At 37.0% G+C, this 23,021-nt stretch overlaps 1 protein-coding gene and 1 long non-coding RNA gene across 2 annotated transcripts in view; one reads left to right on the top strand and one right to left on the bottom strand.

Moving 5' to 3' along the window:
* Nucleotides 1–10,180: 10,180 nt before the first annotated feature.
* Nucleotides 10,181–22,624, bottom strand: ZNF200 (zinc finger protein 200). Its single transcript, XM_006913897.3, has 5 exons — nt 22,442–22,624; nt 21,361–21,687; nt 20,661–20,752; nt 20,214–20,337; nt 10,181–13,887 (listed from the first exon to the last, which is right to left on the bottom strand). The coding sequence occupies exons 2-5, from the start codon at nt 21,605–21,607 to the stop codon at nt 13,163–13,165; spliced, it is 1,188 nt and encodes a 395-aa protein (XP_006913959.1). The 5' UTR covers nt 21,608–21,687; nt 22,442–22,624; the 3' UTR covers nt 10,181–13,162.
* A 138-nt stretch (nt 22,625–22,762) lies between these two features.
* Nucleotides 22,763–23,021, top strand: part of LOC112481564 — a 1,964-nt gene continuing 1,705 nt past the window's right edge. Inside the window, exon 1 of the long non-coding RNA XR_003046930.1 lies at nt 22,763–22,882. This is a non-coding gene — a long non-coding RNA (uncharacterized LOC112481564). The remainder of the gene's footprint in view (nt 22,883–23,021) is intronic.

Genomic DNA, 23,021 nt, shown 5'->3' with positions numbered 1-23,021 from the left:
TGCACAGTAAATGACTAGACAGAGAAAATTCACTTAGATAATACTACAGTAACCTCAGTTTCTGAACTAAGAAAATAAGAACAAATTTTTTATAACAGAATTTTCAGATCTGTTTTAACACAAGCCCAGATCAGCAAGGTGATGCAATTTGAGGTCTCAAGAAATTTTTTCTGGGACCTGTCTCCCCGATTGCTTTATCTCTACGTTCTGACCCAGGAGTTGATAATATAGTTTGTCATCATTGTTGGATCCCCAGGGACTAGGGAATGGGTGGCACAGTTACTTACTGCTTGTCTCTAATGATGGCCATGGAAGCTAGTATTTTAATAATAATACATATATTATTTTGCATTCAGACACAATTATAGAGTGGTCTTATTTTGTCTTGCTCCATAACAGTCAGTATGGTCTTCGTGTGATAATAATATTCTGTGAAATTCTCTATGTCCATCAGGAGAGCACCAAGAACTAGCTGTGAGTACCAGGCCACCTCCTGGATATCAGGGCTGATTTTACTTTAACAACAGAGACACAGACATATGAGTACACCTGGAGGGTCAGGCTAGTGTTGGAGCAGGAAGGTGAAGGGTTCTTTTAGGGCTCCAGGAAGCCCTAACTCTGCCACACATTCCAGCTACTTATTTTTTATCTTCTTATTTGAACTTTATGTATCATACAACATTACAACAGGAATATGCGTAAGTTAAACAACAAAGAAATATCTTTCAAAATCTCAATGACCAGCCACATCAGTCAACTGTGTCTTTTTTCTTTTTCTTTTTTTACTTTCTATTTCATTTATGTCAATGAACTGAGATATTTTACATGGATACTAATTTACATCCCAGTTTTTCACTTTTCATTCATAATACAGCTTTCCTAAATTGCTACATAGTCTCTACAGTTTTATTTTACTGCTCTTATGTAGTTCCATCAAGTCACTCCAGTAAAATGTACTAACTGGTATTTCTGTTTATGAATTAAAACATGAAGGAAATTTACTATTTAAAAATATGACTTTAAATGTATTTTGAAAATGATTGCAGAAGATAAAAAAAATTGACAAATCCATGAAACTGGTTAAAAAATCACTGAACATGATGCCCTGGATTTTGAGGAACAAAGAAGGTATTAGCGCAGTTTGCCTTAATTTCAGAGAGATAGGTAAGATGACATCTTGTAAGAAAACTGAAAGAATTCAGAATCAGAGGATGTTTCTGAGTTTATCATATGATTTTTAATATTTAACATATTTGTATATTGATATGTTTGCCTAATAGAATGGTAGTATTTTCAACTTTTAGTCTATGTTCAAAAATTCTTTATAATAAGAGGGAAAGGACCTGTTCATTGAAAGTTTGAAAGAAATCCCTAGCCTTTGTTTCATGTACTTTGGTGTTCTGTTATTAGATGCATGTATGTTTATTATTGTTATATATGCCTGTTTTATCCTTTTATCATTATAAAATGTCCCTCTTTTTTTTTTGTAGTAACATTATTATTTTAAAGTCCATTTTGTCTGATATTAATATAGCCAGTCCAGATTTCTTGTGGTTGCTGTTTGCATGATACATCTTTTTCTATCCTTTTACTTTCAATCTTTGAATCTAAAGTGTATAACTGTAAACAACATATACTTTGATCATGTTCTTTAATTTAGTGTGACAATCTCTACCTTTTTGTTAGATTGTTTAATCCATTCAACTTTTAATATCATTATTGATATAGTTGGATTTGTCTGCCATTTTACTTTTTGTTTTCTATGTGTCTTGTGTCTTTTTGTGTATTTACCGCTTTCTTTTGCATTAAGTGAATATTTCATAATGTAGCATTGTAACCCCAGTAATGATTTTTTCACTACATTTTTCGATATTTTTAGTGGCTGCTCTAGGTTTTACCATATGCACTTTATCAAAATCAGCTTCAGATTTATACTAGCTCAATTCCTGTGATATATAGAAGTGCTTCTATATAGCTCTAATCCCTTTCCACCTTTTGTGTATTTTTTATGTATTATTACTTTACACATAATTATCAATGTTACAAACCCAACAATACATTGTTATAATTACTACTTTACCCTTTGTGGTCATTTCCTTAGCCCATTACAGCTTTGCTACCACTAATCTCCCTTGTGCTGTTATTGGCAAATATATCACACATATATTATATTTTTATATGCTATAGACCCAACAATACATTACACATTATTTTATCTATTTTCTCTTTAAATCATTTGAGGGGAAAATAGAGAAAATGCACTTATAGTATTTTTTTATCATTACTTAATTACCTTTATCAGTGCTCTTTGTGTGGATTTGAATTGCCATCTGGGGTCACTTGCTTTCAGCCTAACGATATTCCTTTATTTCTTGCAAAGCAAGTCTGCCAGCAACAGTTCTCTTAGTTTTTGTTTATCTGGGAAAGTTTTTATCACCTTCATTTTTGAAAGATAGTTTTGCTGGATATAGGATTCTTGATTTACAGTTTCTATTCTGAGCATTTTTCTTTTAAATTGTTTTTTATTATTTTTGAGAGTTCTTTAAATGTTGATGCAATAGTAAATTGTTAAACTATATTTTTTGAGCATGTCAGACACCTTTTTACAAATGCTGAAACTAGCTTTCCCAGTTTATATTTTGCCTTTTGGTTTTGTTAATGGTTTTTTGGACATATTATGTATTTTAATTTTATATGATGAAACTAGCAAGCATTTAGTTGTGTTTTCTTCCACTTATGCTTTATATTTTCTTTTCCATTCTGTCATTACTTAAATCTTCAGCTATAGTTTCTTCTAGTTTTTTAGTTTTTACAGTTTAAATCAATAATTTGGGTTTATGGCTCTAATTTCATTTCTTCATATATTTATAAAATTGTTACAGTTACCTTTTAAGAATGCTTTCATCACTCATTTGTAAAACCACTTTTGTCATTTGTAAAACCACTTTTGTCATTTGTAAAATGCTTATCATTATATCTAATGTATGTCGAGAACTTATTATGAGCTTGACAGTTGGCCAAGACTTTTCTCTATTGTATCTATTGTAATAATTGGCTGCAGTAATTGGCAGCCATGAGGTAAGTATCATTATCATCTCTTCTCAAGACCACCCTGAGTTTAGAGAAATTAAGAGATTATCTCAAGGTCCTGCTGTTAGGACATGGTGGAAGCATGATTCTGAAATCAAGCTCCATGACCAAGTACATCCTCTGAATGACTGTGTAAATTCATATAAGGATATACAGATATAAATATATAAAATAGATATAGATGGATATATATTTTTAGATTCCCTGTTTTGATACCTTTATCTGAGCTTTTATAAGTACTAATAAAAGGCTTTTTAGAGCTTTATAATACTTTGTAATATCTGGTTGATTATCCTTGCAAAATTATGCCAAGATAAGGGTATAGGAATGTTTATTATTATAAACATGCATAGACATAGTACTTGGAAATACCCCGTTTCCATCTAAAGGGGAGCAATTCAGTAAATTATGATCCATCTTTATAATGGAATTCAATACAGCCACTTTGTAAGATTTCTAAATTCTGATTTGGAAAGAATTCCCAAGATATAAAGGGTGTTTTACAGAATGGTCTCTTTTATGTAGATAAAAATAAAGGATTATATTGGCATAAATATATCTCTTTTATATAGATAAAAATAAAGGATTATATTGGCATAAATCTCTTTTAGAAGAGATACCTAAAAACTCAATCAGTTCCACCTTTTTGTGTTAATACATAAGGACTTACCTACAGAAATGCATACAATATATCAAATTTATCAAAATAAGTAAATAAAGAACCACCAGCAGTCTATTTAGTTAACACAATTTTATTTAAATAGTTGTGACTGATGAAAATTTAGGTTGTTCTGGGTTTTATCATTACAAATGTGCTGCAGAAGACATCTTCGTGCATATAAATTTGCTTACATGTTCAAGAATATCCTTTCAAATCACACTATCCCTATCTCTGAGTTCTTTAAATTTATCTTTTTTACTAGAACATGAGCTCCACAGGGAGAAAGGTTTTATCTCTGTTGATCACTATGATAGATTATTGTTTGGCAAATATTCATTCCCTACTCCCTTGGAGTAACATATACTTTCCTATTAATGTTGACTTTGAACTTGGCTGTGTGACTTGCTTTAGTCCAGCAGTCCCCAACCTTTTTGGCACCAGGGACCAGATATGAGAACCTAATGCTGGATGATCTGAATTAGAGCTGAGGAGGTAATGCTAACACTGAGGACTGGCTGCAAATACAGATGAAGATTTGCCCACTCACCTGCTGCTCACCTCCTGCTGTGCGGTCTGGTTCCTAATAGGCCACAGACAGGTACCAGTCCATGGCCTGGGTGTTGGGGACCCCTGCCCTAGTCAGCAAAAGATGAGTGATCAAAACAGAAAACCTTAAATTTGCTTGTGCGGCTTGGCTTAGCTCTTGCATGACTGTGATTACACAGGAAGAACATTTACTGGGTAGCTGCTTCCCCTTTAGTCCAAGCTCCAGAATGCAAAACACGAATCATAAGTGAATCCAATCTGAAGTCTTGGATGAAGCAGAGCTACCCCAACCAACCTGCAGACCCATGAGTGAGAAAAATAAATGCTTGTTGTGATCCATCAAGTTTTGGGATATCTTCCCTACAGTATTACTGCAGGAATAACTGACTAATTCAGTACCAGATGTGAAGAGTATTGTAATGAAAGCCTAAAATGTGTGGCATTGGTTTTAGAATTAGGCAAATAAATTGTTATAGGAGAATGGAGAATGGTCACTGTGTTGTGTAATGGTGAAACATTTGGTAAAACTGTTCCGTTTAGTAATTTGGCAGACAAATAATTTGTGGCATTTAGCAAAGAAGTTTCAAGGCAGATCGTTGGAAGTATAGGTTGACTGTTGATAGCTGATTTCAGTTAGATATTACAAGGGGAAAATAATAAGCTCAATGAACTTAGAAAACAACTGACTTGTTTTTAAGAAAATATGGAGGAGAAATTGTAGTCAGAAAGTAACTGTTTTCACCAGATCAAAGTTGTGGCTATTTAAAACACATGAAACCCCATGTGTACATCACCTAGGTGCAATAGTAGTAATTCATGGCCAGTAATGTTTACCCATACCCTCAATCCTTTTTCTCCTGCCTGTTTTGTTTTAAATCCCAGACATCATTCCACCTATGAATATTTCTCTATATAAAAGATAAGGACTTTCTCTGTCTCTTCTTTAAGACATAACCACATATCATTATTGTGCTTTAGAAAATTAACAGTAATTCCTTAATTTTATCAAACATTTATAATTGTTTCATTAAAGTCTTTTTTTCTAGATGTTTGAATCATGACTCAAAATCTACATATTATTATTGGTTATGTCTCTTAACTATCATTTAAACTCATTTAAATTGTAAGTTTTAATAAACATTTAAAAATCTAAAAATTAATAAATTGTAAGTTCTCCATCTATATCTTTTATTCTTGTAATAAATTTGTTGAAGAACTTGTGTTACTTGTTTGTGTAGTCTCCCGGTCAGGATTTTGATAATTGCATTTCCATGGTGTCATTTAAAATATTTCTCTATCCCCTGTAAAATGGAATTTGGATACAGAGTCTTGGTCAGATTCAAGTTTAATTTTTTTTTGGCAAGACTACATCATGGAGGAGAAAAAAAATGGCATAGATGATAGAAGCTCTGTTCATCCCTCTTGCAACCAAATCAAAGTTGTGGCAAAAACAAATAGCAAACAGCAAGGGAAGTCACCTGGGATCTAAAGAAACAGAAGCACTACAACTAGGGAGAGAAATAATTAATCACCCTGCAATGGTAGAAGGTAGGAGGGGGTGAAGATAAGACGCTGCCCGGTCGGAGTGGCTGAGTGGGACAGAGGCTGCGACAGTGGCAGCCGGCAGCTGCAGATGCATCTTAAAGGGGCTGTGTGCACGAGCAGACTTTCGCAGTGACAGACCTGCTTGCTCTGAGCACCAGCACAGGGTTGGCTGCTCCAGGAGGACACTGAGTTGTCAGAGTGAAGGCCGGAGGCGAGGCTCACTCTGTACAGAAGTGCCGGCAGTATCCATTGTTTCTCTGTTGAACCCTACCCCCTCTCAGTGTGCAGATGTAGCACCACCATAGCTAAGATGCCATTAAACTATATAACAGAGGTTGCTCTGCCCAGAGGATTCCCTAAAACTCTACCTCCCCCAACTCATGGTCCACACAAGCCACATCCAGGTGTACCCTCTGCCAATCAGGTGCTCCTTGATGAGCAGTGCCAAGACTCACACTAGTAGCAGCTGACTTCGGTTTCTGGTGTGGTCTCTTGAGGCGATTATAAGCACAGCATCTGTGGATTGCTTGCTGAATCTTAACAGGTGGCCTGGAAGGGCACAGGCTGAGGCTAAATTTGGCCTGTAGCTGAACCCCTCTTAAGACTGTGCCACTGGACACACCTATTTCACAAAGCTGTACTAATAAGACCGAAAAACTTAAGAGGTTTGCTTAGTACATAGAAATAGACAAGACAAGTAGCCAAAATGGGAAGACAAAGAAACAGAAACCATACGAGAGAGCAGAACAGAGATCCAAGAATAACGGAGCCAAGCAATCTAATAGATGCAGAGTTCAAACACTGGTTATAAAGATGCTCAATGAACTTAGGGTAAATGTAGATGAATTCAGTGAGAACTTTAACAAAGAAATAAAAAACAAAAATGGAAATGGAAATTATAAAAGGGAACCATTCAGAAATGAAGAACACATTATCTGAGATGAAAAGTATATTAAATGGAATAAACAGAGTAAATAAAGGAGAGGATTGACTGACCAATATAGAAGATGGGGAAGCCAAGGACACTCAATCAGATTGGCAAGATAAAAGAAGCCAAAATTATAATAATATTTTAAGGAGCCTATGGAACACTATTAAATGTAAAAATATCTGTGTCATCGGGGTACCAGAAGGAAAACAGATGTTGAAGAGCTATTTGAAGATGTAATGATGGAAAACTTCCCTAACCTGGTGAAGGAAATAGACATACAACCTCAGGAAGCTCAGAGAGTCCCACAAACCAGGAACCCAAAAAGGCCCACACCAAGACACATCATAATTAAAATGCCAAAGGTTAAATACAGAGAGAATCTTAAAAGCAGCAAAAGAAGAGCAATTAGTTACCTACAAGGGAGCACTCATAAGACTTGCAGCTGATTTCTCAAAAGAAAGTATGCAGGACAGAAAGACTTGGCTCAAAATATTTGATGTGATGAAAACCTAGGATCTATAATCAAGAATACTTTGTCCAGCAAGGTATCATTTAGAGTTGAAGGACAGTTAAAGAGCTTCCCAGACAAAAATAAGCTAAGGGAATTTATCAACACCAAGCCATTATTACAGGAAATGTTGGAGGGACTTCTTTAAGAAGAAAAAAAATATGTATCAAAAACAAGAATAAAGAATGGTTATAACTACATTCCTATCAACAAGTACCTCAAATGGAAAATAATTAAGTGCTCCAACCAAAAGGTAGAGTGGCTGAATGGATAAATGAAGAGCTATTCCATGTTCATTCTGTGTATCTTTTATTTCCTTTACTTGTCCTATTGCATTAGCTAGAAATTACAGTATGTGTTGAATAGGAGTGGTGAGAGGGGATATCTTGTTCCTTATTCTTGATCTTAGGGGGAAAGCACATAGTTTCTGACCATTGTGATATTGGCTGTTTTTGTACATGTTATCAAGTTGAATTAGTTCCACTCTAGTCTTAGTTTGCTGAGTATTTTTTTATCATGGGTTTTGTCAAATGCTTTTTCTATATCTGATTTTTCTTTAGCCTGTCGACGTGATGGATTACATAAACTGATTTTCAAAAGTCGAACCAGTCTTGCATACCTAGAGTAAATTTTATTTGGTCGTGGTAATTTTTTTATATATACTGTTGGATTCAATTTGATAATATTTTGTTGAGGATTTTGGCATACATTTCCAAGAGAGATATTAGTCTGTAGTTTTACGTTCTTGTAATGGCTTTGTCTGATTTTGGTGTTAGGGTAATGCTGGCCTCATAGAATCAGTTAGGAAGTATTCCTTCTGTTTCTATTTTCTGGTAGAGATCGTAGAGAATTGGCATAATTTCTTCCTTAAATGTTTTGTAGAATTCACCAGTGAAACCATCTGTGTCCAGTGTTGTTTTGGAACGTCATTAATTAATCATAGTTTCTTTAATACTGATTATTTTTAATTACTTTAATTAATTCAGATTATTTTTCCAACATGTGAATTTTCGTAGATTGTGTCTCTATATAATTGGTTCACTTCATCTATGTTATTAAATTTATGGGATTAATAGAAGAAAACATAGGAACTAAACTCAAGACCTTGAGCTTAAAGCGGATTTTATGAATTTGACCTCAAAGGCAAGGGAAGATCAAAAATAAATGAATGGGACTACATCAAACTAAAAAGCTTCTGCTCAGCAAAAGAAACCATCAACAAGGTAAAGAGACAACCATCCAAATGGGAACATATATTTGCTAGCAACCTCCAATAAGGGCCCAATATCCAAAATATACAAAGAACTCATACGACTCAATAACAACAACAACAACAACAAAAAAGATCCAATCAAAAAACGGGCAGAGGACCTGAACAGACACTTCTCCCTGGAGGATATACAAATGGCCAACAAATACATGAAAAGATGCTCAACATTGCTAGCTATTAGGGAAATGCAAATCGAAACCACAATGAGATACCATCTCACACCTGCTAGAATGGCTATAATCAACAGGATAAGTAATAACAAATGTTGGAGAGGATGTGGAGAAATAGGAACCGCCCTACATTGCTGGTGGGACTGCGAATTGGTATGGCCACTATGGAAAGCAGTATGGAGGTTCCTCAAAAAACTAAGAATTGAACTACCATATGATCCAGCAATTCCTCTACTGGATATTTACCCCAAAGACTTGAAAACTTATATTCAAAAAGATATTTGCACACCAATGTTCATAGCAGCATTATTCACAGTGGCCAGGACATGGAAGCAACTGAAGTGTCCTACAACAGATGATTGGCTAAAGAAGTTGTGGTACATATATACGATGGAATATTACTCAAGCATAAGAAGAAATGAAATACTACCATTTGCATCAACATGGATGGACCTTGCAATAATCATACTAAGCGAAATAAGCCAAACAGAAAAGGATGAAAATCACATGATATCACATGTGGGCTATAAATCTAAAAGCAACAAATGAACAAGACAAACAAACAGGGACTCACGGACATGGACAATGGACTAGTGGTTACCAGAAGGGAGTGGGGAGGAAGGAGGGGGAAAATAAATAAAGTGTTAAAAAAAATTATATATAGTATGAAAAAAATAAACTGGCATTTAAAAAAATTTATGGGCATAGAGTTGTTCATAATATTCTTTTATTATCCTTGTAATGTCCATAGGATTTATAGTGATGGCCCATTTTTCATTTCTGATAGTAGTAATTTGTGCCTTCTCTCTTTTGTTGGTTAGCCCGGCTAGGAGTTTATCAATTATATTGCTCTTTTCAAAGAATCAGCTTTTCATTTTGATTTTCTCTATTGATTCCATTTTAAATTTCATTGACTTCTATTTTAATTTTTATTATCTTTTGTTTACTTGGGATTTTTCCCTTCTATTGTAAATCTTAAAGTAGAAACTTAGACTATTGATTTTAGATCTTCTTTTCTAATAAATGCATCCAATGCTATAAATTTCCCTCTAAGCATTGCTTTCACTGTATCCCACAACTTTTGACAAGTTGTACTTCCATTTTAATTTCATTCAAAATATTTTAAAAATTTTCAAGACTTATTTGACCCATATTATTTAGAAGTGTGTTGTTAAATTTCCAAATATTTTGGGATTTTTCAGCTTTCTGTTATTAGTTTTTAATTTCATTGTGATGAGAGCATACTTTGATTTCTACTTGTAAATTTGCTAAAGTATGTTTCATGGCCCAGGTGTGGTCTGTCTTTGTGATATCTCATGTGAGCTTGAGAAGAATGTGTATTTCTCTGTTTGCTGGGTGTAATATCCTATAAATGGTCAGTGAAGTGTTGGATTTGAATGTGAAACTGGAGTGGGCTCAAGAGAGAAAGGAAAGAGAAGACAAGACTCACACTGCCAACTAAGATTAATGAAAAACATTGTTTTTATTAGCTTTATATTCCATCGTATTTGTTCAATAATTTAGGTTGTTTCTAATTTTTCAGTATTATAATGTGATATTTTCCCTTGATACATAGAAAAGTTTTGAGTCAAGGAATAATAATCTTTTAACATTCTTGTCACAGTGGATGGATGCCACTATCATTCCTCTTTTGCCATGCCATTCACACACACACACACACACACACACACCCTGCTTATTTAACACACCTAAAATGACATCTTGTTCTTTTAATTTATAATTCTTAGATTACTAGTAAGGTTGAACATTCTTTCATTTCTTTTAGCCACATCCCTTTGCTGTCCCCATCCTCCCCCATCTCATCCTTTTGTTGCTTAAATGCCACTTCCCGAGTCCTCTCTGGAAAATCCACCTGTAATACTCTCCTAAATCTTTTACCATCCTAGCACTTGTCACACCGTGTAGCTACATACATATTTTTCACCTTTACTGAATTTCTGCCCCACCCACCAAAAAAAAAAAAAAAAACCCTTTTATTGGTGTGTTGTTCCCCTTTACAACCCAAGATCCCAGGTACATTTTTAGGGGATGCATGCTTTCCATTTGTAATTACTATTGGAATTGGATCTTTGGTCCTCCATATTTTCTAACTAGCCACTGGCACTTGTTGCTCTACTGAAAAACCACTTATTGATGTGTTTACTTTTTTCCATTAATTTGTTGTTGGACTCTTTATTGAACACTTAGCCATTGTCTAACAGCTTTCTGGTGCTATTGTGTTTGAGGGTGGGTGACCCTGGGTATCCTGGCCCTGTGCTCCTGGGCAGGGGTGAAGGGCACTTCCCTCCAGCCCCTCCTGGGTTTGTGGGGACAGGCATGGGGAAGTCAGGCCTGTCCAGGCTCCACCTTTCTGGAACAACAGGCACCCATGAACTTGACTACACAGGCCCTTCCCCACACAGAAGCCAGGGACATGGAGGACACCTCTCAGGTATGGGGAAATTTGGGTTGTGGGAGCATCACCCACCTACATGACTTGGAGACCATGTCATGTGGCCCTACCATTGGGCAGGGGCCAAGACCATCTCATACTGGGGCCACACTGGGGACCTCACCTTCTCTGGTACTGCCTGGCAGCCACTCAGCCTTTGTTTTGGAGGTGTGCAGGCCGGTTCTCTGTGCAATAACTTGGTGGACCCCGCCCAGACTTCTGGAGGAATAAAAGAATTATGTTGGCAGCCAGTTTTGTCCCTGGTTTTAAAGAATATTGTAGGCTTGAAATACAAAGTTTAAAAAGGACAGTTTTTTTTGTGGTCTTTTAGTGCTGGTTTTTGTTGTTTTTAAATCAGAATTCAGGACTGCACTGTATCATAAAATGTTTTGTACCAAAATGAAGCTTAGAGCTATATGTTTAAAAAATAACAAAAAAGAGAGCAATAGGCAGAAAACTATTTTGTAGATGGTATAATTAACCACAAATTATAACAGAACTGAGAAATTATTGAAAATTAAGAACATTCAGTGAGGTCGCTAGTTTCACAAATATATAATTAAAAATAACTTTTGTATGTAAGAACAATAACTAGAAAAATATAATGAAAAAATCTATTTACAATAACAAAATTGTGTAGAACTTATGTGAAAATTAGAAATATTTACTAAGTAATACTCAAATAAATGAAGAGTCATGTTTCTGGATGGGAAACAAAATTTGTAAAGTTAATTTCCTCACGTAGTTTATAGGATTATTCCAATTAAACACCAATGTAAAAATCTGGGACACCCAAAAAGAGCAAAACTGCTCAAGAATCCCTAAAATCACTTACCACAGGAGTGGGCCTATGAAGGCACCGCTGGCCTTGCCTCTGGGCAGACAAGTCAGGGAAGCCTGGATATTGGGAGGCCAAAGAGAACAAATATTTGCTATGATGAAGACACTGGAATCCTGTTTCTTGAGGGGCAATGTGAGCTAGCCACTGGAGACATGATTTCTAAAAACACTCTGCTTGTGAGGTAGTGACCACCCACTGCCAAAGGTCTGATAACTGCTTAGAAGGGAATTAAGCATATGGTTAAGTTACTGAGCAGCCACAGATCCAAGCCAATATCTCCCTCCTCCTTTTCAGGATATTGGCATTTCCTCCCTAGGAAGTTTTCTTCTTGGCTCAGCAGAGGGACAAGATTCTGAAGAGTTTTTCCGTAGTAGGGATGGGTGGCCGGGCCTGAGCAATCTAAACTTCTTTTGTGGTATGGAAAAGGCAAGAGAGGGCTTTTGAGCAATTACTAGCTGAACAAGAAATAGTAAGAACAGCAGACATTTAAAAATTACGTTGTGAAAAGGATTTTTGTAAGTCACTTTTCACTGTAAATTGCAAATGTTACTGAAATTGATCATTAGTTTAAATCACATACAAATGTCAGAGTAAGCCTTTGATATTCAATTGCTGTATATTTGCCTATATTCCAAAGTAAATAATCCCTCTCAACACTCAAGTTTTAACAGGGTGTTCTTAAAGGGTTATACAAATTGCTTGATAACAGCTGTTGGTTTAACAAATCAGTAGTTTGGTTCTTTTAGGGGAACACTAGTCCAGAAAACCTTTGCATTATTTCTCTTTTTTCATGTGTGAATTCATATGTGTGGTGGGGGGGCTGGGAATGGATATACTTTCAGTACACAAGAATCACTCTGTTCACCTTGCAGGTAAGCAGCCTCCAGACTCGTATTCAAAGCCTTTCTCTGGAAAGAGATATATGACCTATACATTGTTGTAAGTTCACAAAAGAAAGCTCCTTAGTCCAAAAAGCCTGGATGCTAACTGAGGTATAGCCCTTGACGATGTTTTCTTCCCTGCGATTTTTTTAAAAATTTGAGGTTTCAGCCAAGCTGGGTATTTATCCAATTTTGGCTACTATGAGGTTTTCACATATCTCTATCTTTTCAGACAGCCTAGGAATTCAGAATTCCTTATGAAACATTTCAGGTTGAGGCAGGACCATCAGATCTTTCCCGATCCCACTTCTGCTTTCGGGTTTTACATGCCAAATGGGTTTTCTCGTGCCGGGTACAGTTTGACAACCGACCGAATCTTCTCCCACATTTTTTGCAGCCGTATGGCCTCTCAGCCACATGACTCTGCAGATGAAGCACAAATTCTTTGTTCTCTGGGAAGGTTTTCCCACATTCTGGACATTTGAATATCTTCTTCCTTATATGGATTCCTTCATGGCGACTCCGATGAGAGTTTTGACGGAAATTTTTTCCACACTGAGAACATGAATAAGGTTTCTCTCCTGTATGGATTCGCTCATGTTTATTAAGGTTTGTTTTATGATTGAAGCTTTTCCCACAGTGACTACAGTCATAGGGTTTTTCTCCAGTGTGGGTCCTCTGGTGGGAAATAAGGTAAGAACTTTCATTAAACTGTTTCCCACACAGTGGACAAGTGTACCATCTTCTTGTTCTCCGATTTCGGGTAAGTGCAACAACATTGATATCCACATATTTTGAGAGTTCCTCTAGTGGAGTATCATTTTCAATGGTAATTAAAAGATTTCTCATTTTCTTTTCCTTTGGATTGGATGTATTCAGTCTTTTTTCTTTATGGCAATCTGGAGGTTGCTTGGAGACCATGAAACAATCCATTTCATCACATTCTGAAGACTTTTCTCTATTATCTTCATCCTCAAGATTACTGTCATTGACTTTGAAACAAAGAGAGAATTTAATAATTTTTGAGAAAGATGACACCAGGTGGGGAAAAAACAAGTCTGATTTCTCATGCAGTAATAACCTTGCAAGTCACAAATCTGAGGACTGGCATACAATTGCCATCAACATTCCTTTCCTACTTTTACTGAGGGTGGGATACATGACTGATAAATCTTTCCATACCCCATGATGCAAGCACAGTTTCTTTTCACTTAAAAAAAAAAAAAAAAAAAGGAAAGAAATGAGTGGGACTATACTGAAAGACTTCATATGTTTGTTTTCTGAAGAGGCACCAATTACTCACTCAACAAGATCATACTGACCTTATATACTATGTAGAACAGGGGTCCCCAATACCTGGGACACAGACCAGTACTGGTCCATGGCCTGTTAGGAGCTGGGCCGCACAGCAGGTGAGTGACGAGTGAGTTAAGCTTCATCTGTATTTGCAGTCACTCCCCAGTGCTATATCACCACCTCAGTTCCACCTCAGATCATCAGGCATTAGACTCTCATAGAAGCACTGGTCTCTGGTGCCAAAAAGGTTGGAGACCACTGAGTAGAGCACTGAGCTAAGTACCAGGAGATAAAGGACATAAATACTAAAGGGTACTACTCATAATCCTTAGGAGGCTGGTAAGTGAATGGTAAGATGAGTTACTTCCAGGTTCTCATTACATTAAATATTACAGAATCATAGTAAAAGAAAATATTATAGTATCCTATATAGTGAAAGACTAAGCAATTAAAATGACAAAAAATAGAGAAAGTATAGCATAGTCACACAATGGATTGTTATTTGGGCATTAAAGTGATTACTATAACTGATAAAACTACGATAGAGGTCAATAGTGGTCTTTTGCGGGGAGGAAGGAAAGTAGTGACTCGGAGGGGGCACAAAATTTCTGAAGTGCTAGGAACAGTCAATTTGGGGTGGTGTTTAGACAAATGTGTACATTTTGTGAAAATGTGAGCTGTACACTTATGATTTGTACTTTTCTGTATTTATATTATGCTTCCAAAAATTCTGTGTAATTAACATTATAAAAACTAGGTAACAAGTCTTCCTCTATAATAGTTCAACTTAAAACCAGAAAAAAAAATATCAGTCTTTCAAAATCTGATCAATTTCAATTCTGTTTTCTGGCCATTTTCTTATGACTTCTTTTACAGTTAACTCTAATATATCTGGAGTTTAAAATCACAGTTTGTTATGTTTATAACAAGTCTAATATTGGTAAAGCCAGCCAGAATATCCACTTCTACCTTTTTAAAAAACTTGGTTTTAGTTTTCTCATTTAAACTGGTGTCTAATATTTAACAATAAAACATTTCTACTTTACTCCTATTTTATAGCCATTCTGAATGAGAGCTTTCATTGTTTTACTTAAGAATGCTATGATAGTTACATATTTATTTTTATCTACCTATTTTAAAACTATTGAATATAATAATGTTTTAGTCAATCCTTTTAGATTTTCTAAGTACAGATCAGGGTTTGTACTAAGTACAAAAAGGGTTCCCTCACTTTCCAATATTTATTCTTTATAACCATTTTTGCTTCCAAAGGGCTAAATATGTTTTGAGGACATTTCATTGAAATTCATATGGTTTTTCTTATTTTCCTGAAAGTGTCAATGAATATATTTTACATTCCTTTAATGTACTAATTTTTAAAATTGAAAAATGAAAAGGTATACAATGAGGAAGTCTTACTCCAGTCCCTACCCCATCCTTTCTATCGATCCCCCAGGCAGGTTTTATTAATTTCTTTTTAGTCTTCCATTGTTTCTTTAGGCAATACATTTTTTTCTCTTCCTTTCTTATATAAGATACATACTATATATATTTCTGCTTCTTGTTTTATTTCAGTCGTTACATTCCAGTGAATAGAGATTATCACAGTATGATGTATGCACATACCATCTTCAACTCTGCAGAAATATCTGGATTGTTTTCAACCTTGTGTTTTCACAATACACAGTGAATAACCTTCTCTGAACATTATTTTCAGTGTGTGCTGTTGCTATTATCTGTAGGTCAGAGTCCCAGAAGTGGAACTGCTGGATCAAAGGACTAATGCATCTGTAATATGGGTACTTACAGATTCCCATACATAGGGACTGTACTTTTCTGCACGCTCACTAGCAATATAGCTCCCAACAACCTTACCACCAATGTGTTGTTATGTTTCTGATCTGTAAATCTCAGATTTAAAAAAAAAAGGTAACTCGGTAGGGGTTTAATTTGTATTCCTAATTATGAGTACGGCTGGTCATATTTTCATGTGTTTAAGGGTAATTTATTTCTAAGAGAATCTGTTGGACTTTCTCTTCTTTATTTCTAGAAACTCTTTATATGATATGAATTATAACTACTTCCTCCAATTTATTGCATTTTATTTGTGTATATATTTGTTTTAATTTTTTTACTATAATGACTTTATTTTATTGAGCTTTTCTTTTTGAGCTTTAATTAGAAAAGCCTTCCTAACCCATGGTTATTAAGGAATTCACCTATATTCTTTAACTCTGCTTTTTTGGTATTAAAAAAAATTTGTTTTTAACTTATGACCCATCCATTTTTCTTGGTGTGCAAAGTAAAGTATGATTCACCAAATGGCTACTGAGTTGTGCTCTAATACCTTTTATCAAAAAGTTCCTTCTTACTTTGCTGAATGGAGATTCCAACTTTTTCATAAACTAAATCCCCAGTGTATTTGAGGCTATTTCTGAACTTCTTATTCCATCCCATTGGTCTGTTTACTCACATGCCAATATCACACTATTTTCATGACACAGGCTTTGGATTAGAGGCTGCTTTAACACCTGATAGTACTAGAACCCCTCCTGCCCCACTGCTCTTCTTTTCAACTTTCCTGGTTACTTGTATTTATTTTTCCATTTGAATTTGTTATCAGATTGTCTAGTTCCAGGGGAAAAAAACCTATTGGCATTGTTACAGGAATTACATTGAATTGATGAACCAACTTGGGAAGAACAGATCTTTTTATGTTAAATTCTCCTAGCCAAGAACAAAGTACTTCTTTCCATTCATTCGAGTCTACTGTGTCTTTTAGAAATATTTTAAAGTTTTCCTCATAATTTTTGCACATTTCTTAAGTTTATTTCTAGATGTTTAATCTTTTTTGTTCCTATTTTATATTGTGTTTACATATATGAAAGCTAATGATTTCCATGTACTATAATAATTTCACAACCTATTGCCATACTGAATGTTGTTATTTTTTGTAATGAGTTTTCAGACATTGTCTAGGGTTTTCCAGCTACATAATTTTATGTAAATAGCTGTAGTTTTCTCTCATCACTTCTTATACATCTAATTTCTTTCTCATTTAACTGCACTGGCTAATACTGAAATACAATATTAAATACAGCAGTAGTGATTGATAGTGGGCTTCATTGCTATATTCCTAATTTTAGTGGGAATGCCTCCCAGTACTTCCCATGGTGATGATGCTGGCTGAAAAGATATTTAAATATCCCATTAAGGAAATATCTAGTAAGTACTATTTTGTTAAGTGTTCTTATGAAAAAGGGGATTGTATTTTGTCAAATACCTTTTCAATAACTATGAAAATGATCATACGATTTTTCTCCTTTTTATTATAAGATGGATTATATTAATAGACTTTCTAGTATTAAATCATTTTTGCATTCCTGGAATAAACTTTATTTGGTCATGGCACTTTTTATCAGGCTGTGGTATCCTTGTTACATTAATTTCATACAATGAATTTGGAATTTTTCTTTTTCTATACTCTGGATTTTTTCATAGCATTTGAACTGTCTAGTTTTTAAAAATTCACAAGAATTTTCTGTGAAACTGAGGCTTGTTCTTTTTCTTGAGTTGGGGGCCAGTTTTTGACAATTTCAATTTCCTTGGTGGAAATTGGTTTATCTGTTTTTAAATCTATTAGTTCCTCCATTTTTTAACTTACTGATTTCTAATTTAACATTTATCAATACTTTGTTTTTCTTTATCTTGTTGTTTTCCTAACTTTGAGTCAGAGGCTTACTTACGTTTTTCTAAGTTAACATACATGTTTTTACAGCTATGAATTTTCTTCTGAGTACCACTTTAGGTTATACCATAGATTCAGATACATAGTGTTTTCTATAAAAGTTATGTAATTTTAATTTGTATTTCCCCTTTGACCCAAGGTTACTTAATAGTTTTTAAAATTTTTAGGTGGAACTTTTTTTTTCCAATTTCATGAATTTCTAGTTGTATTGTGATAGATCTTATTGTGTTACTTTTACTCTTTGCAATCTATTGAAGCTTTTTGTTGCAGAGTATGTAGTCAATATGTAACACTCTTGTGAAGGTATATTCTTTTACCACAGTACAGGGTAAATATAACCATAAGAACTAACTCACTGAGAGTTTAAGTGTTCTACATTTCCAATTATTTTCATGTAGTTCACCTGACTACATAAGGACACACAGTCTGTTCTCCTCTCTCAAGGGCTCTTTGATTCCTGTCCCTGCAAAGTTTATTCCCTTACACTTTTCCCTTTGCAAACTGACCAAATGTTATTATTTCAACTATTAGCTATATGCTGATGACTCTCAAACTCCTACATCCTTACATCTGACCTCCAATCCCAATGTCCAAGTGCTCAGAGGAAAATCTGATTTTATTTCCTGCTATGGAAAGAAAATCCATCTTCTTCTAAACTCTGCTCCTGGGTCCAAATCCTGCCTTGACCTCATCATACTTCTTTATAATTATAATGGGTTCACACTGTTTATTTTTTTATATGAATAACTCATCTTATAAAACAAATTGGAAACTCTTGGAGGGCAGGAATGGGGCAATATGTGTCTTTTTAATCAACTCCATAACCCAACTCTTCCTGAGGAAAAACAAGTGACATTTACTAAATGTTAGTGAATGCTTCTAAGCTTTTCTTTTTTTAAAATCACACATTTATCTTTGCCGTTTATTAATTAATTCCAAGCTTAAATCATCAGCTTCAGGGTATGCATGAGGAAGGCAGAGGGGGAGGGGAGCATTGGATCTCAGATTCATGGCCAAATTGTTCCTGGAGCTGGCAACACACCCACCAACCAGTCACCCAAAATAAACATTAGCTTTGCCCAAACTCATGAAAAACTCAGTGTAATAAATCTTATCTGTTTATACTTTTCCCTAAAATACAGAAAATATAACAGAATAATCTGTGGGAAATTAACCAGGCCTATTATGGATCACTATCCTCACCATACAGTTTAAGACAACTATTGTACAATAGTCATTATGGATTTTTGTCACCCCAGACAACTCACAAAATCCACTCTCTGGTCAACTTCAGCCTCAGAAGCAAAGAGCAGTGAAGTGAAAGTAAAAAGTATTAGGTACACAGCAAAACAATTTTTGAGGGCTCCTGACTCTAGGGTAACATTGTACTTCTAGAGAAGAGCTGAAACATCTCTAGGCAGCTTATGGAGAATCTTATGCCACATAAATTCATATGTAACACCGAGGATACTTATTATCCATTTCTGGGAAATGAGTACAAATGAAGGAGGCCCCATTCACTTACCATATAGGAAACTAATTGACAAAGTTATGAAAATTCAGCAAGGAAGGCAGTATAGCTCTAGGCCAAGACTACAAGCTCTGATGTTAGATTCCCAGAGTCCAAATCCCTGTTCCACTACTTACTGCTGTGTGACCTTTAGCAAGTGTTTTAACTTTTCTCTGCTTCATTTCTATCATCTATAACATAACTCCTATACCCCACAGTACTAATAAATGCATGCAAAGTACTAAAGTACAAAGACTAATGCCTAGCACATAATGCCTAGCACATAATGGCACACAAATGCTTAATAAGTACTAGATATTATTTTCATTAACAGTGGAATAGATTTTCACTTACAGTAGTAGTCCTCAAAGCTTGAACATCAAGAAAATAAAAAGACTTAAAAGAGTTTGCTACGAGTCCAATGAAAACACTAATTTAAAATATAACTGTTGGGAAAATAGCTCTGGATCTGGAAAATGGATACAGAAACAATGTGCCTGCATTTTCTATCTGAATGTTTGATGGTAGTATACCAGTGGTAGCTCTTGCTTACCAAGATAAGTCTCTTTAGCCCTTGCTGTCCCCAAGATACAGGGAAAATGGCCACCCAGTTGGAGCAGGCTCTGCCACATGGGAAAAATTAAACATATGTGTGAACATGTGCTTAGGTGGTGTGAGTGGTGTCTTGAAAAAGTCTGAGATGAAGTAAAACATGCTTTCCCTGTAGCATTCAATCTGAACACAGAAGGGACTTGATTTCTTACCCAGTAACATCATCTCCCCAACACTCTCTTCTTCCTTCTCTGAGGTGGGCTGTTGAGTAGGATTCAGGCTCACACATTCTTCTTGGGAGTGAAATACATTTAAATCCTCAAAGACCACCAGCTCCTGAAAGAGCAACAGGCACCTTTCTTCTTAGTAACAGAGGTTCCTTGACATCCCTGGTGATAAGACTGAGACCCGAAGATGAGGGAAAGGACAGTGAAAGAGATCTGTAAGTCCCACACAGATGCAGCCAGACAGGAAAGCCAAGCTCACAGGGAAGCTAAAGGAAAAGCAGAAGAAAAATATCTAAGGAGGCAGTGAAGGACATGCCTATTCTCTTTGCTGACTCCCAGGAATGTGTTTTTATATAGCTTAGTTGAGCAGGGAGGACAGCAAGAGCAGAGAAGGTGATGCACTCAAACAGTGAATAGGAAAACCAAACCTACCTCGGGCTTAGCTTTCAAGCACATAGACACTGTCTCTTGTTTCTGCTGAATTCCTTCTCTGGTCAGAAGCTTCACTAAGGGACGATGTTGCACTGGAGAAAGAGGAAGCTGTAGTTAATGGAAAAGTCAGTGACTCTACTATGGAGACTCTATCCACATCCTGAGGCCAGGCTGTCCTTACTCCTTTAGCAGGCAACTCATGGCCTTTTCTGCTCCTATAAGCCCAGTCAAGCTGTTAAACACAGGGTCTTGAACCTATATGGGGTCTCATTATGAAAAGAATGATTCCCCTAAGTACCTTTTAAAATTCCCATTACTAGTAATGGGAAAGTTGGCGGAAGGTAAAGTTTAAGGTGCCCACAACAAGCACAGAATTTCCAAAATTCTACATAAACTGAAATCAATTCAAGAATCCTATCCATCTATTTATCCTAAAAAGATATCTCCTACCCCCACAACCTGAATGTTTGTAGAAACCTGATACTACAGAAGATACACAGTTTACACTCCCAGCAAACCATTCAAGCTCCAGTTTGAAAAAAGATACCTCCTTGCCCCAATATGTTTACTTATTACAATCGACTCCTTTTCTCAATACTCACCATCCTAACTGGAATTTACTACTAGCACAGAAACCTATCTTACTCAGCTCCACCAATACCATCCCTTCTCTTCTAGTGAAACAGAAGACTGTTCTTACCTCTGTTCTGAAAGTTTGAGCTCACATCCTTCATGATAACCAAGGTCTCCTTGACTTTCTCACTGGGCTGGGCCAGGCCTGGCTTGGGCAAGAAGGTGAGGAAGTGCTCCAGAACCAGCTGGTGGATGGTCTTGGGCCCACCAGTAGCATCTCGAAGTAGGTCTTGGCCCAGCTTGGAGTTTGGAGGAACTCTCAGTATAAAGGACTGTTTTGGCTTCGGGGGCATAGGAAACACTTTTGCAGCCATAGTATCTTGAAATCACACACCACACTTGTTTCTGCAGAGCTTCGAAACCCAACTCTTACTAAAGGAAATCTGTTGGAAAGCTGGAGATGACAGAAATCATGGGTTACCCACAAGATTGGGCAGGGCATGCTTACAGTCCAATATAGGGCTTGAGTAGTGAGACCACATGAGAGCTAAGTCAGAAAGGAAGACAAGTTGGGGTAGGGAACTCATAACTGAAACGCACGGTCCTTGAATGGGATACTTTTAACAAAGTCTGAAAGAAAGATCCTGAGAATAAAGCCAGAGGATGTTCAAACCTCAAGGGCTGAATGAAAGGAAGTAAAGGCAAGCGGAAGAAGACCAAGGGCCATCCTCCAGGGAAATACAAAGCGCAAACTCGACTGGGAAGAGCTGTTTAAACTCATGCCGATAGAAAGAGCAATGAGCTCGAAGCTAGGAAATCGGGGGCCCAATATGCTTAGAAGTCAGTTAGCTTGGCCACTGGATCTGACCGAAGGTTCCTCGGATGCCGTTTGGGGGAAGGGGGCAGTTGATGTCTCAAGTAGCAAACGCAAGGGCCCATGAGGTGTCCACATGTGGCCTGTTGACTCCTTAACGCTGAGAAAGCACTGCTGAAGGCAACAGGGGACATCCCAAGAGGGGCCACCGAGCCTGGCACACTGTAGAAGCTCCCCCATCGGTCAAGGGCCACCTTTACCGCAAAGCCCAGCAGGGGCATTGCCTGGGGCGCGTTCCCGGCTCCCTATCACGCCAAGCTCCTCCATCAAAGGACCACGCTCCGATCCCCAGAGGCTGTCTCAGCCTGGTCCCTGCATTCGCGGAGCACCTTACCTGTTGGAGGTTCTGCGGCACCTGGGCGCTCAATGAGGGCGGCCCAGAGATTTAAGCTCAGGGACAGATCGGGAAACTAGGAGCAAGAGGCCGAACCCTCCCCTCGCCCTTCCGAATGTCCTCACAGGTCGCGGACGACTATTGGTGTGGGCCACCGTCAGTTGGGGAGCACAACCGGGACGCAGTGCTTTCTGGGAGGCTGGGTACCTCAGCACCTGTGACGTAACGCCCGGTGCCTGGTTTCCGGTGCGATAGCCTGGTCTCCCCGCTCGGAGCCAGCAATCTGCCTTTGAGAAGGCGAAGCTGGAGGCCAGCTGGCAGAGCTTTCAGCGCCGGGGGGAAGGCCAGGCTGGAGGCAGTCATTTTCTCTGTGGCTCTACTGAGAAGACGGAAAACAGAAGGATGGCTCCATCCTCCCATGACGGGCTGGTAACACTCCAGGTACGCGCTAACTCTAGGGGCTCCTGGGAAATGTAGTTCGGCTCGAAACATCCAATGGGACGCCGCCCGGCGCGGCGGCTGGGGCGGGGCAGGTCAGGGCCTCGACCGGAAGCGGGTTGCCTCTGAGACCGGAAGGTCT

This window comes from Pteropus alecto, unplaced genomic scaffold (genome assembly GCF_000325575.1).
Source record: "Pteropus alecto unplaced genomic scaffold, ASM32557v1 scaffold44, whole genome shotgun sequence".
NCBI lineage: Eukaryota > Metazoa > Chordata > Mammalia > Chiroptera > Pteropodidae > Pteropus > Pteropus alecto.
Note: the sequence above shows the minus strand (reverse complement) of the source record. Positions and strands in the feature narration are given on the sequence as shown.